This window comes from Acyrthosiphon pisum, chromosome A2, assembly GCF_005508785.2.
Source record: "Acyrthosiphon pisum isolate AL4f chromosome A2, pea_aphid_22Mar2018_4r6ur, whole genome shotgun sequence".
Lineage (NCBI taxonomy): Eukaryota > Metazoa > Arthropoda > Insecta > Hemiptera > Aphididae > Acyrthosiphon > Acyrthosiphon pisum.
In genome coordinates this window covers 56,247,812-56,263,176 of record NC_042495.1, presented here as the reverse complement: position 1 = coordinate 56,263,176, position 15,365 = coordinate 56,247,812, and the positions used below count along the sequence as shown (strand labels likewise).

Below are 15,365 nucleotides of genomic sequence, written 5' to 3'. Positions count from 1 at the left end.
TGAGTATTGCGATTAATATTACCCTCGTACATTATTATAATAATATTAATATATTCAATATCCATCCAAACGATATTGTTAAATAAAAAGTATTTTCACTTTAGAAACCAATTCTGGCTGTTTTATACTTATGGGGTATCACAGGAGCGAGGAATCTACAAGTATAACACAATATCCCAGAATTCAGTGAGATATTAAATTAGAACCTAATAGAATAAGTAAAATAATAAAATAATATATACATGCCTATCATGCTAATTTAAGAACAAATTTGTTCAATAATTAATTTGATTTACAAAATATATAATTGTGTGTGAAAGTAAAAGATTTACTTTTCTGTATGAATGCAAATATGCAAGTAAAATTATATATTATTTTTAAATATAGTTTTAGAATATTTAAATTTGTATTTTTTTTCTTACACCAACGAAAATGGTTAGTAAGTTTTTTTTATAAATATATATTATATTTACGCCTGTCATAAACAGTACACCGTGTATATGAGTTCTAATAATTTTATGGAAATTCAATTACGTTTAATGAAATTTGATTTTAATTTTTTAACAATGAATTTATGATTATGAGTGTATACAAATTGTATCCACCGCAGTACCACACCTCGAATGTAAGCTATGATGGATTTTTCGTAATATTAAAAAGTAGTTTCAAAATAAAACGATAAAGTATTTTACATTTTCGTTAAACTTTAAATTCGTATAAAATGGAAATTACAATGTTTTACATAAATATATTACACATAATGTTTATTTCTATATAAAAATATAAACAGGCGTAAACGCTTTATGTATTAATTATTATTGTAGTCGATTTATAAGATGACGTTGTGATATCCATCTCCGAAACACATCGCAAATATTTACTATGAAATGGTCTATCAACATTTTTTTAAAATATTTAACAACAACACTCGATACCGCGTAATACAATAAAAATACATACCATTCGGTGAATAATATTCATTACCATAAAAATATATTACACGTAGGTATCTAGCGTGGTATGATAAGGCTCAAGTTACGTTATTTGATCCATCTCAGATTTCCATTCGTCCAATAATCATAAAATATATACCTCTCCAGTTGCCCGACTTTACCGTCCTTCTATAATAATATTATGTATATACCTAATACCATTTAAGACGTTAATAAAGAAAAATTATAAAACTATCGGTGTACTTAAATAGTGTAGTATAAAATATGTATAAATATGTATAGCCAAATACGGTTATACAGCAAATAAATCATTTTTTTTCTTTGTATACAGGAGAAAACATAAATTAATTGCGTTTCAACAAAAACGCAATAGCTAGTAGCTATATATACATTATTATTATCATAGTATAAATTTAGGGTGAAAATTATTATGAGTAACTAAACATAATTAAAATGTCCGAACAAGGTTATAGTGGTTAACCCGCTCAGCAGTTGATAAAAGATATTATAAACATTTTGTACATTTCAAATAAGATATTTTAACGAGAAAATGTTAATTTTATTATCCTACTTTATGACTAGTTATGTTCATTTTTATTTCATTGCTGTATTTTACTACTGTCACATTAATAACGGTAGAATTTTCATTTTTCACCCGAAAAATTATTACTTATTGAGTTTCAGAAAACACTACAGTTTTCTGTCGGACTGACGAAATGCAGAAGTCACTTGACATTCGTATTAACAGTACCCGGTCGATGTAGATATTATACTGAACTGTCAGTTGTATACTTGTATCCCACATTTAACGTAAATAAATAAACTAAACACTGTGGGTTAATATAGAGTATAGACACTATACAATAATTAAAAAATAATTTGGGGTAATCTGTTAATTATAAACGCTGCTGCTTTTCATCGTCATGTAGGTAGATTTTATACAATCAAAAATTAAAAAATAAAATAAAATATAAAAACATCAAAATACACAAATGCCACATCCGGGTACACTCGTATTATTATATTCCTCGGACCTCAATATATTATACTTACTATTATAGTTTTATTATTATTATTATTATTATTATTATTATGTAAATTAGTTCACCTATACTATATATTGACAAGTGAATTATTATTTTAATGTGAATACAAATTTCAATTCTAATTTATAATGTATATATACTGTAGTTGATGACATATTATAATCCAGTTGGTAGTTATTGCATTATTTATTAAAACAAATTCTGTTTTATTGGAAAACAATTTTAGTACCTACCTATGGAATATAATGGGAATGAGTACTATGTGTAATAGTAGCTATAATAATATAATAAACTGCTTTATTATTATTATTATTATTACTATTTTTGACACTTTTGTCGAACAAAAATCGACCGAAATACAGAATCATTAGAAAATCGTTTATAAAAATATCAAATCATAAATCTGTAATTAAAATAAAGTATTATTTGGTTTACCAAGTAATAATATAATACTCAATGTATGATATAATTGCATTATATTATTATAATATGTGTGATACCGTAATATTACGTGTAGGTATATACCTACACAATATAATATTAAATAATATGTATATTGTATAGTATATTTATGAAACAGGTTACCAAAATAAATCCTAATTGGTGAAAAAAAAAATATTAACGAAATAATCGTATACATTGTGGGACAGATTTACCGCGTGAAAATTCAGTTGAAAATCACTACCATCAACTGTCAAGGCTCAATATAATATTATATTACATATTATACCCCCCTGTATTTAGTCATCTTTAAATGTAATACAAGTGAATATGTGAATAGCAAATGAAAATAAAATAATATTTTCTTAAACGACAATATTTGAATATCGATTTAAATTGAATAATTTTCAAATCGATCGAATATAATATAGGTAGTAAGTACTATTATATACATTGTGTGTTTGAAATGATTAAACCATATGAATAATTTGTGAATATGAATAACATAAAATACGATTTGAAGTATGAACCTATGAAAAAATTATTAAAAATGTACAACGGTCAACGATTAAAGGTTATTTAAATTTAACTTACATTTAATATAAATTATAATGCTTATCATTGAACGTAATCGCTTATTGTTATTTATTTGAGTGCCTTACGAGTTATTTAGTTCAACAATGTTTTTTGAAGATATAAAATCAAAATCGAAAGGTAAAGATACCAATAAAAAGTTTTAAGGAAAAAGTTCATATTGGTAACCTATTCAACATACCTATAACAAATGGCTGATATTAAAACGGGCTGAATTAATTTTTTTTCCATACCATAATATTAATATATTTTCTTATTTATATTTCTTATGTTTTTGACTTTCGAAATTAATAAAAAGTACTTATAAATAAAGGAATATCAAGCAACGTTTTGATATTTTCTTTTACAAATATATCAGTGCATTACAAGACTATAATAACATTCTATTTTTTTTAAAACGTCGAACAATAATGCGATTCATCAGTTAGTAATTCCAGATAAGTTATGAAAACGCTTACATCTTGACAACAAAGATTAATATTAAAATTTGAAAGTAAAATACTTAGGTATTTCTAGTATCAACTACAATATTGCATAATTTTTAGATACTATATATTTTTAAATATTGTACGATACTTTTATAAATTTATGAGTTTGACAAAAAATCTAAGGAATAACGTTAAGAAACGAAATGTTTAAGTGATTTTACACTAAAATAAAATTCATATTAAATAATTATATTTTAAATAAGTATACCTGTCTCACTTAAATCTTACTATCCTAAAAATGACTAATTCAATAGGGAAATAAATATTTATATTGATGAACAGAAGGAACAATTTACAATATTTATAACAGCATCATTAGTGGACAGTGGTTACAAGTTACAACAAACCTAACCATTACATTTCATATGACAAAGCAAATTCATGATCTATACCGATTAATCATGTATCATGTGCTCCAATGGGAACTTCTCCGGAGGATCCCATTGTAATCCTAATGCCATTTTAACTATTAATGCCTGTTATAATATTATAATACATTAACGTAGTAGCAACATACACGTGCGCACGATAATACTTTGTGAATTATTTTTAGTTAATATGTAGGTAACACGTGTATATGGGTAATATGTTGTAATTTGTTGTAGCCATAGGTATGTTGTATGATAAATTGATAACTAATAATAACTACACCTCATAATTTATAACTTATGTCTATAATCTATATACTTACCTTCTATAAATTAACCACTATCGTTTGATTTCAAAAACATTTATTATCAGTTATAAATTATAACAATTTATCTTACAAATATCTGTGGTATGAGAGTGTGGAAAAAATCACTACTCTAGTTACTTGCAGTATCGTCATAAATTCACAATCGTATACATTTGTAAATAATAAATGTTAAAGATTATTTTGTATTTATTATACTAATTATTCATTAAAAATTAACATAATTTATGTATTTGTTTGTTTTATTTATTTGTTTTTATTATTAAAATTATCTTAATATTAATAAAATAAACAATTAATGTGATTAATGTGTTTATGCGTTTCTTGGTTCTAGCTCAGGCCCATCCTGAATAGTTGTTGGAACTATAAGTTAAAAGTCTTTAAACGTAAATATTCAGGTATATTATCAGCATGACTACACTTCCGATAATATCTGCGCACACTTATGTATAGCACTAATTGTGTAAAAAATACAAGATTATTCACATTTTTACCATTTTATTCTAGATTAAAGTCTACTAAAGGAATTACTCTATAGACTATAACAATATACAGAACGATTCTTTAAAGTAGAAATGTAAAAAAGAAAAGTTAATCAACAGTTATCTAATGACACAGAAAATATTCACAATTACCTATTTCTGTTATAATGTTTCAAGACTATTAAAACTATCTGTTACCAAATAGTATCAAAACCAAAACTCAAAAGAAACTATCGATTGAACCCTTACAAAACAATCAACGTTCATTATAATAAAATATTTTGTCTGATATGTTGTTAAAATAATATAGTATGCTCTTGTCCAATACATGTATCATTCGGTTTTTCAACAAGAACCCACTCTCGGCCACTTGGTGTTTAGTTCAATAATTTCCTATTTGAAAGAAGGTAGTGTGGCATGCATATACCTATATAGTAATATCAATGATTAAATTAACCATTATACTTAATCAGTGGCAATATATACATATTGATAAATGGACCGCATAATTTTCTACAACCCACTTTTGATAAGCATTAACAAAATCCTTATGGAACAAACATTAAAGGAAAAAAATTAAAAATATAGTATGGTGTTTATTATAAAAGAAAAATATATAATAGAAATATAGAATATTATTATTGGAAGGTATACTACAATAATGATCAGGGCCTGATTTATGCATTTTGTCATTTTGTAGCCTTAGGCAAAACAAAAACGTGCCCCCTTGTCAACAGTAGAGTTTATACTCCCCCCCACACACAAACGAGTTGTATAAAACAGAATAATAATTTATATTAATTTAGTATTTACTTATACATTTTCACAAACATAATTATAAAGTTATTCATTTATTATCTCTATAGGCTACAGACTTCTTGTACCTAGTATGTATTAATTAATATATATATATATATATATATATTTATTATTGATATTGAAGACAAAATTAAACATTTCTTTTTTTTATATTATTTATTAACTGTAATGGACAATACATTTTTATATTTGTAATAGAAATAATTAATAAGCTATTTTATAATATTACTTTTCTTGCTTTTTTTAAAAGCAAATTCATTTATTATGTCATCAAAGTTTAAAGCAGATGTAAGATCGCTTTTTATTGATAGTAAACCTAAGTTGTTAATTCTTTCTTATTAAAAATAGACTTTTATTTATTTTCATTTACATTTTACAATGCTAAGGATTAATCACTTCGTTTTTTTTTTGGAAATATTCTGTTTCTTATATTTATTTTATACGAAAGGTAGTACTCTAAAAAATAGTCTTCATAGAAATCCGAGGCCCTCCTCTAATAACAGAGGCCATAGGCACTTGCCTATCCTGCCTTATGGTAAATATGGCCCTGATAATGATAGCACATAGTTAATGAATAATTTGTATACGTACACAATTCACCATTTTACACTAAATTAACAATTAACTCTTCTTTGAATCTTTCCGTTCATACATGCATGACCAACACATTTCATATCATAAAATAATTGATGTATTCGTAAATTTGAGTACAATGATAATATTATCGATGATATACCTATTATTTAAATAAAAATACACTATTCAAACAAATAGTTATTTCAATATTTGTTACATTGCTTTCAGCAAATTTGACCCGATCCAAAATATTAAAATATATATTATTGGAATTTCACTGATTTGTGATTAAAAATGAATTCATATATTATTTAAGATTCAAAGTTCGGTAAAAAAAAAATGTTTTCTGTCAATTTCTTTTAAATTAATAAGTCAATTGTTAAAAGCCAAAGATATGGTCCGAGATCAGTTATATTTTAGTTATAATATGTACTTTTAATGTAATTATATTAGAAACTAAGTTCTACTGGTGAAGCTTAGGTTTTACTAGCATGTGAATAAGTATATAGTTCACTGTATCACAAATACAATTTATTAAACTTAATTTGATAAAATTTAACTATATAATACAAATCTTCATAATATGATCTGCATAATCTTATTTCCTATAGAGAGTATAGTAATACGTTTTAAATACAGCTGAAAATATTATCAATTCAGTTTAATAATGTAATTTTAATGGCCTGTAAGGCTGTAATGTTAGTTTATCATCTTAACCTATACAGGGTGGGCCATCGGGTTTCCTCATAAGGTTAACTCGGAAAACGGGAAAACATAGTGGCTCACTCTGTATATTAAGAGTACAATCTTCAACAAACACACGACTAATTAGCATTTATTACTAACTAAGCCCGGCCGACATGTTTTTTTTACCACAATAAACCAATCGCAAATATTAGTTGGCTAGACTATATACATTCAAATGACTGTCACGTTTCTATAAAATACTAGAATTAAATAAGTAGGTATCTACTCTATGAAAATAGTATATCTAATACATAAACTATGTAAAACGTACCTACTCACTTTAGGCAACAGACAATAAGAAAATTATAAAATTATAAAAAATCTATGTGTTTTCCCTTATTATCAATTAGAGGCGTCCCGCTCTAAGGAGACAAAATTATGGTTACGATTGCCTTAAACCAATTTTTACCAAATCATAGAAGGGGTTATGATTTAATGTGTGATTTTTAGGCAATTTTTAGTGGTAATTTTTGGAATGAAATATGACAAGCTCAATACCTACTATTTTCTTAACTATAGGTTCATTATTAATAATAAAAAATTGTATCATTATATAATTATAGACAAAACATATTTTTTACTTACAATCTGTAGTGTGTAATGCAATATGAATTATGATACTATATAGTTACAAGTTATATAATAAATTATTACATAGGTAGGTTATAAGTTTCCTGATATCAATAGTTCTAATTTTAATGGTTACCTACGCTTAAGAAATTCGTCAAAAATCAAAATGCGTGTACATTTTTAGTTCAGGTTTATACTAATGCGGTTATCTACAACACCAGCTACCACGTGTCCACGTCAAACGTATATTAATTATTATTATTTGAATTTTCGTAAATACAATTAATTTCAAACTCTTCGTTTTCTAGTCGTTATAATATTAATTGTTAAAACACTTAAAAATCGTGTTTGATATTTTTATTTTTACTGTCATGTGTATATATAATTTGACGACCTTATATATTTTTATGTTACAACATCGATTATCCTACCGAGTATACGAGAGTCGTAGGCTTATGTTTTTATATGCTATTATCATAATATTATTACCTTAATAGCATATTACAACAGTGAACAAATTTATTAGGTTTTTCGAACTTTCTGTAAACGTGTGTGTTCTGTTCGTATTATAGTCATGTGTGTACCTACCTACAATGTATATTATACGTGTTACGTATAGTGTGTGTACGCTAATATTTAACTATCATCGTATTCCTATTTCCGACGAGGCTTGAACAAGTTCGCTGTGTTTAACTCACGTACCTATATAATAATACACAACATACAATTATTTATTGTTATATTCTCGTTTGTTTCTTTTATTTATTATTATTATTATTTGAAGCACCGACAATGGCAACTAGAGTGGATAAGGACTGAACTCAAACGAGTTGGATTCGTTGTGTCTATATGAGTAAGCGACGTTAGGTTAACGAATTGTGTTCGTCCGGTCATTACGATATACCTATTATACTGTTACTAATATTATTATAGTGTTGTGTGATTGTGTGAACGGGAATTAACGTTACCCGCAGTTGTAGCGATGTGTCGATAACGAAAAGGTCAGTTCATCTAGTTTGTAGATTATACACCGACGGATATAGCCGTTTTATTTTGAAACGTTATATTATTTCATTTTAGTATTAACAAACGTGCACGACGAACGGGTTGATCGTTTATCGGTTCGTAAAAACTAAGAAGAACATATTAATATATACAATAACCATCGTAATAACGAACGATACCACCCCGTTTTAGATTAACAAAATGTCTACCCTACCCGACGGAATCTGCAAACAACTTTTCGCGTGCTTTATAGGTATGTCCCGTGTGCGTTTCCACCGAATCGTCTAATTTTTATTTTAAAATATTATTATTATTATTATTATTATTATTATTATTGTTAATGTTACACACCGACATCGTAATTAATGAAATAAATGCACCATGTCCGTGTTGTTTGATTGTCAGTATCCATGCCACTGTTGATGGCCGGTACAACGCTGGGATGGTCGTCGCCTATGATGGAATACACTCTGAAAGGCACAGCACCGGTTCACCTGACTTCGGAACAAGAGTCATGGATGGTAACTCTGATAGACGTCGGCAACGTACTGTTGTCGTTACCGGCCGGCATTATGATGGACAAAATCGGGCGGAAAATGTCCGTGTACTTGACGGTGCCGATAACGCTGGCCGGCTGGATACTGATACTGGCCGCTCGGCAGGTAAGTCGCTACGTTTTATTTTTCCGTCACCGCGCCAACGCGACACCAACCGAACACATTCGATCGGCAAACGCGTTGTCACCGTACTTCTCCACGAGGCACGATCGGTTTAACGTAGGACGACACAATGATCACATGATGGCTCTCGAATATAATAACAATTATTAATTACGTTAAATCGATCGCCACCACGTGTACCAAATATATAGTGTTGATCAGAACTTCGGATTACAAATCGTATATATATGAAATACAAATATATTATCTTCAACATTTTTCTAACAAACACATTTTATGATCCTCCGTATACATATATAAGTATGTGTACCTATCGGTGACATAATAATAATTATCGTATACTTGACGCTATGATATTGTGTGTGTGTACAGCCCTGGCACTTGTACGTTGCCCGGTTTTTGCACGGCAGCGCGATGGCAATCTCGTTGATTGTGTCCCCGTCGTACGTGGGCGAGATGGCCAGCATATCCGTCCGAGGATCGTTGGCCCTGGTGGTCGAGCTGACTTACGCTTCCGGTCTGCTGCTGTCCTACGTGATCGGATGGCTCGCCAGCTACGAAACCCTGGCCATCGTCGGCGCGGTCATCCCAGTCATCACGGGCGTGCTGATGGTGGCCATACCGGAATCGCCGTACTACCTCATGATGGTGGGAAAACCGGAAGAGGCGGCCCGGTCGTTGAGGAAGCTGAGGAATTGTGGCGACGATGAGTTCAAGGAAGAGCTCGAGATCGTCAGACTGTCCGTCACCGAAGAAAAGTAATGTCCTGCTGTAGTAGTAGGTAGTAGTAATTAATAACGATGATAAAATATTACGCGCTTAGGTTTTATCGAAAATAATAAATTTCGCAATACACTGGCGGCCGAGTGAATAGGTATCGCGACTACAGACTGTTAAACTTATAATCTAAGACTGACGTTACCGACTATATCTGAATATTAATTTTCCTGTAGGTATTATAATACTGATCACTGTGGTCGATTGTACCAATGACGGTTCTGCAACCGGCCTTAAAATTATTATAGCCCCACCAATTTCCATTCGAATAATATTTTAGTTTAGTATCACGGACTATAGGTTTGTCGAAAAACGAGTTTTAACGATTTTCAATCCGTGAATAGAAATGATTAAAAGCAATCAGTGAGTGGTACGTGCAATCGGTTATTACTCATGTTATGACTGTTCGTTTATCGTCTTATCATTAATCATTAATCATTAAATTTAACAGATATCGACATGTCATATACAGTACCTACGTCCTATCTATACAAATATTAATTTAATTATTATATAAATTATTATAAACCATATACTGACCATCGTAATCGACTGACGAAGCATATATAATCTTTTTTTTAGTATTTAGAAAAAAATAGATTTTTAAACAATCTAATAATTTTTCCATTAAATCTAAGCTACCATTATATATCTAAATATCTATCTATGCTATGCTCCGATGCTCGTATAATATTAATTATATGTTGTAATCCATATTATGTAATATTATACTGATTTTAATTAGCCTCACTAAGTGTATAGCATTGGGCATTGCAAATTAATTACAAAACATTTTGAAGTATAAACTAAAATAACATTTATTTACTAAATTATTAGAACATAATATTAAGATAGGTAATGTACTACGATGTAACTTACAATTCTATCTTAACAAACTTATTAGCTTATGCAATTATAACGTAAACAATTCCAGAACTTAATAAAATTGGCGAGTGACAGGCCATCTCTGTGTTATGCCTAAATACACAATAGGTAAAGCGTTTAAGCCTTATCAACCGTCTTATATTATATTTTCCATAATAGATTTAACATTTAGTGATTTTATTATATTGTCATTGCCATTAGATATTTACCGTCGAACTGTAAGTTACGAGCCTTCGGTAATGTCACTGGGATTGTTTGTCTACCGATTATGTATAGTTCTAAGTACCACCAGAGGCCCCAAACTTCCGATCTGTGGACCACATCCTGTCCTCGAACCTTAGCCCCACGGCTCTTATTCAAACGCTAAGTACATCTTTAAGTTTGATCCATCGACATTTGAAAACTCACGATATTAAATTCGCTTTGTGCGCATTTTACGGCATAATATATATTTTTTAAGAATTACGCCAGCAGTTTGGCAAAGTTATCTTTTACGATAGGTATGCGACTTCACATATTATTATGTACCTATATGTAAAACTACTGCAAACAATTTCATTTTCTTTCATGACATTTACAAACAAAACACGTACATTTAACGTCCAAATTTAACGATATTATTATGTACATATACTTTATTTCGTTCAATAAATTTGTGTGAAAATATATAGACGGACCAAAAAAAAGCAAAAAGCGGTTACACTTAGGTATACAAAACTATGAAATAAATAATACAAAATAAAATACATTAGATTTAATATACCAACCAATAAGTTTGATTTAATCTACAAACGTTGTGTTATAATATGTGTTATAGTATAGGTATAGTTTTGGAATAATAATAATTAAAACATTTGGACATATCACAGTATTACCAGTGAAAATGAATCGTTTATATGTAAGACCGGCGACCGCGTATGCCAAAACAACTCTAATTGGCTACCTACGTTGATGCTACTTGCTGAATCAAATAATGAATTAATTTAATAGTGTAAATATAATAGGTATAAGATTAATAGATATTATCATACAGTTAGACTTAGTCTCAAATACTTGTAACATAAAAAAAAATCACACAAACCTAAAACTGCAACCTATATGGTCATAAACCACCAAACATATTATAATATATTTAGTTGAAAGTTCAAAATAATACTAGTACCTATATACAGTATAAGTTATAAGCTATAACATAATATCATACTGCAGTCACGTAAAATTATTATTTAATTTTTTTTGCCCCACACTCACAATTTGAAAAATTGGTAGGTATTTTGAATGTGCGACTTCTGCAGACTGCAGTTAGTAGTTATAATAATATTATAGTTACGGCATGTTATTTTTGCATTCATTCACCACTTTCTTTTTTGTGCTGCAGGTGCAAGGGGCAGCTGACGGACCTGCTACACAGGGATCGGGCGCCGTTGATCATCGTGCTCACATTGGCCGCCCTGCAGATGGCGTGCGGCGCGAGCGTCATGGAAGCGTACGCGTCGTCCGTGCTGTACGGCACTGGGCTGTCACCGAACGCTAGCGCCGTGATATTCGGTCTGTTCATAGTGGTGGCGTGCGTGCCGTTCGCGCTCACTGTGGACAAGTACGGCCGACGGCCGCTGTTCATGGTATCGTGTGTGGGCACCACTCTGTGCCACGTGTTTATAGCCGCGTTGCTGTCGCGGGACGATGGCAATAGCGTCGGTGTCGAGTCCACGGCCGACATGGACGGTTGGCTGCTATTGGCCAGCGTGTGCGGCGCCGAATTTTTCATCAACATCGGGCTCATGCCCGTGCTGTCCGTCATCCAGTGCGAGTACTTTCCATCGGACACCCGTGGCCTCGCCAACTCGGCGGTGGTGTTCACAATCACATTCACGTCCACCATCATGCTGAAGATCTACCAGCCGGTGACGGACGCATACGGCAAGCGCGCCAATTTCATAGGGTACGCGGTGATCACCTTCTTTGGCGGCCTGTTCTGCTACTTCTGCGTGCCCGAGACTAAGGGCAAATCGTTCCTGCAGATCCAAACGGACTTCGAGACGTACGCTTGGCGCAACGGCAAGACCCGCCACCGGAACTACGAGCGGCTCTGACCGGATGTTGGGACAACCCCTCCCCCCACCACACAACCATTCCACGACCGTCAGCAGCGAAGGTCCGTCGCGTACTCGCTCATAATTAAATGTTATAATAGTGTATGTATACGTTGATTAGGTAATAATAATAATATTATATAATAACGATTGTCAGCTGCCACGTTTTATGGTTTTGTCCGTGTGAGCTTTGGACTTGAGACGATCGAGACGACTTGAGACTTCGTTTTATATCGTTTTTTAGTTATTATATGTCTGTATTATACGCCAAAATACACTACTGCGGGGAGTCTTGTTTTTTTTTAAACTTTTATAATAATTTTCTTATACACGATTCGAAGACTGTATATTATACGTTGACGTGATTTATTTTTTTATAACTTTCGTTAGGTGCCTAAATCCGTTTACCTACACTTATATTATTATACGCATCGAAATCGTATTATAATGTTATTTGCAGGACGTCTCGCGGTGTTAATACTTTTTCGGATGACGGCCAAAGTGGAAACATCGGGCGGCATCCTCATCGCGATGAAAAAGTACAAACGCCCCGAAAATACAACGTTACATTATAATTGATAAAAATTTTATACGATAAAAAAAAATTAATCATACATACATCGAAACCATACATTTCATCTCACAATATTTCATTTTATCTGTAAATTCAATCTAATTTTGAATAATTATTAAACAAAGTTGTTACAAAACATTGTTATTTACAGCAACAGTCAGCGTAATCATTTTTCTTATATGTGAAAACATCTACACACGTTTCATACCTCTATCCCAGCATAACTGTATCCAAATCGCATAGTGATAACGCTCTTTTGATACCTATTGTTATAATGATCTCAGTAAAACCGTAGACAACAATGGTACCTACCTAATTTGACGGTAAAAAGTACATTACAACATCGAATAAGTACTATAGTATTTGCTTTTATTTAACCCACTTATTATCCACGTAAAACTCGTTTGCCAATATAGAGAAAATGTTCAAAACTCTCAAATCAGACTACGGATCATCCTTATTCACTATTATTTTGTGTAGGTACAACGGGGCGGGTTCCCGAGAAAAAACTTGATGTATAATACATACCAATACTTGCTTTAATAAGAAAATGTTAATTTACCTTGGTAGTCTTAAGTTTTCAACGAAGTATTAACTTTATCAATAATAATAATATTTATATTAAATATATATTATGTAATAAACTACCTAACTGTTGTATGCTTTAAATATAATGATTAACTTCTGAACTTAAAATAAACAAAAAAGTTTTTATTATCTTTCTACAGTTATCCTGTAGTATAATTTAATTTATTCTTCATACCCCATTGGTATATTATTATTTATTATATAATATATTGTATATTGTTTTAAAATGAAAAAAAATCCTGCGAATATAATATGAACTTGTAATTTTATACATTATAATTTATCCAGTTTACAACCCAAAACTTATACTTGTGTTATGTTATACTTTTTATACTTTATTATGTATAGAATTAAGTGTGCTATCGACGAATAGTAATTCTTGCAATATCTACATATTTACATAATAAAAAAGGTGGGTAAGTGGATGTCGCTCTGCTGTACAGTAGGTTACAAGTGGGTCACTGTATAATGAATAGTATTAAATTTGAATTCAATGATATAATATCACTCTATAAGAAAAACGATTCTGAGCGGAGATGGTTTGTCAGTCTAGATATTAGACATACATATTATAGGTATACTTATCTATAGTATTATTAATAATTTTCAAATTAATCATATCACAATATCCATTAGGTAACGCGTTATACATCAACAACAAACCGTGGTACTATCATAGATATATAATAGTATACTTTAGAAGTTTCAAGTACCCACAAATAATATTATACAATCACAACAAAATAATTAAAATAGTTATTCCAGGTTTTTTAATATGTAATTACTTCCAAATTTGAACTTAAAATTACTATAAAAATAAGCTGTGCTTATGTATTTCTTAGAATTTTTGATAACAGAATTAAATATTTACGTGGAATCTTGTTTTAAATTTTCAATCCCTAGATATAAAAGTTGAACATTTTATAAATTTTTAACTATAAAATAATTATTCAATTTTAAATTTGATAAATTTTGTCTTCAAAATTCAAGATTTTAACTTCAAATGCTTATAAAAAAAAATTGTGCCTATATATTTGTAATATTTTTCAACTGCTATTGTAACAATGTATCAGGAGCCCTGTATTAATTTTTTACACTTTTTGGCCCAATAGATAAAACTTTATTGATATTTATAGAAAAAAAAATTTAAAAAATTGATAACTTACAATGTCCGTAAACAGCTCAAAAAGAGTCAAATTATTTTCAAAATTTTATCGTATATAGAAAATGCTAATATAAGCATTCAGTGAAATTTTCAAGTTTCTACAGTCATTCGTTTTTTAATTACAACAAAATAAGAAAATCGTTACTTAAGAAATCGAGTAAATACCAAATGTTGTAAAAATATAAATT

At 30.1% G+C, this 15,365-nt stretch overlaps 2 protein-coding genes across 6 annotated transcripts in view; one reads left to right on the top strand and one right to left on the bottom strand.

The window, feature by feature from the left end:
• Positions 1-15,365, bottom strand: part of LOC100569658 — a 205,068-nt gene that overhangs the window by 169,652 nt on the left and 20,051 nt on the right. The window lies entirely within an intron of this gene.
• Positions 7,480-13,197, top strand: LOC100162292 (solute carrier family 2, facilitated glucose transporter member 8). 3 transcript variants are annotated; one of them, XM_008190690.3, is made up of 6 exons: positions 7,480-8,263; positions 8,344-8,411; positions 8,491-8,668; positions 8,821-9,077; positions 9,468-9,853; positions 12,136-13,197. In XM_008190690.3, exons 3-6 carry the CDS (start codon positions 8,617-8,619, stop codon positions 12,848-12,850), a joined length of 1,410 nt encoding a protein of 469 aa, XP_008188912.1. In that variant the 5' UTR covers positions 7,480-8,263; positions 8,344-8,411; positions 8,491-8,616; the 3' UTR covers positions 12,851-13,197. The 3 variants fall into 3 exon arrangements, with proteins under 3 accessions (XP_008188912.1, XP_029345640.1, XP_029345641.1); XM_029489780.1 differs by having other exon boundaries at positions 8,344-8,668; XM_029489781.1 differs by having other exon boundaries at positions 7,480-8,411.

Coding starts and splice junctions, on each gene's coding strand:
- LOC100162292 (XM_008190690.3), top strand. CDS start 8,617: ATGTCTACCCTACCCGACGGAATCTGCAAACAACTTTTCGCGTGCTTT. Junction 8,669..8,820: donor ACTTTTCGCGTGCTTTATAG/GTATGTCCCGTG, acceptor TTTGATTGTCAG/TATCCATGCCACTGTTGATG. Junction 9,078..9,467: donor TGATACTGGCCGCTCGGCAG/GTAAGTCGCTAC, acceptor GTGTGTGTACAG/CCCTGGCACTTGTACGTTGC.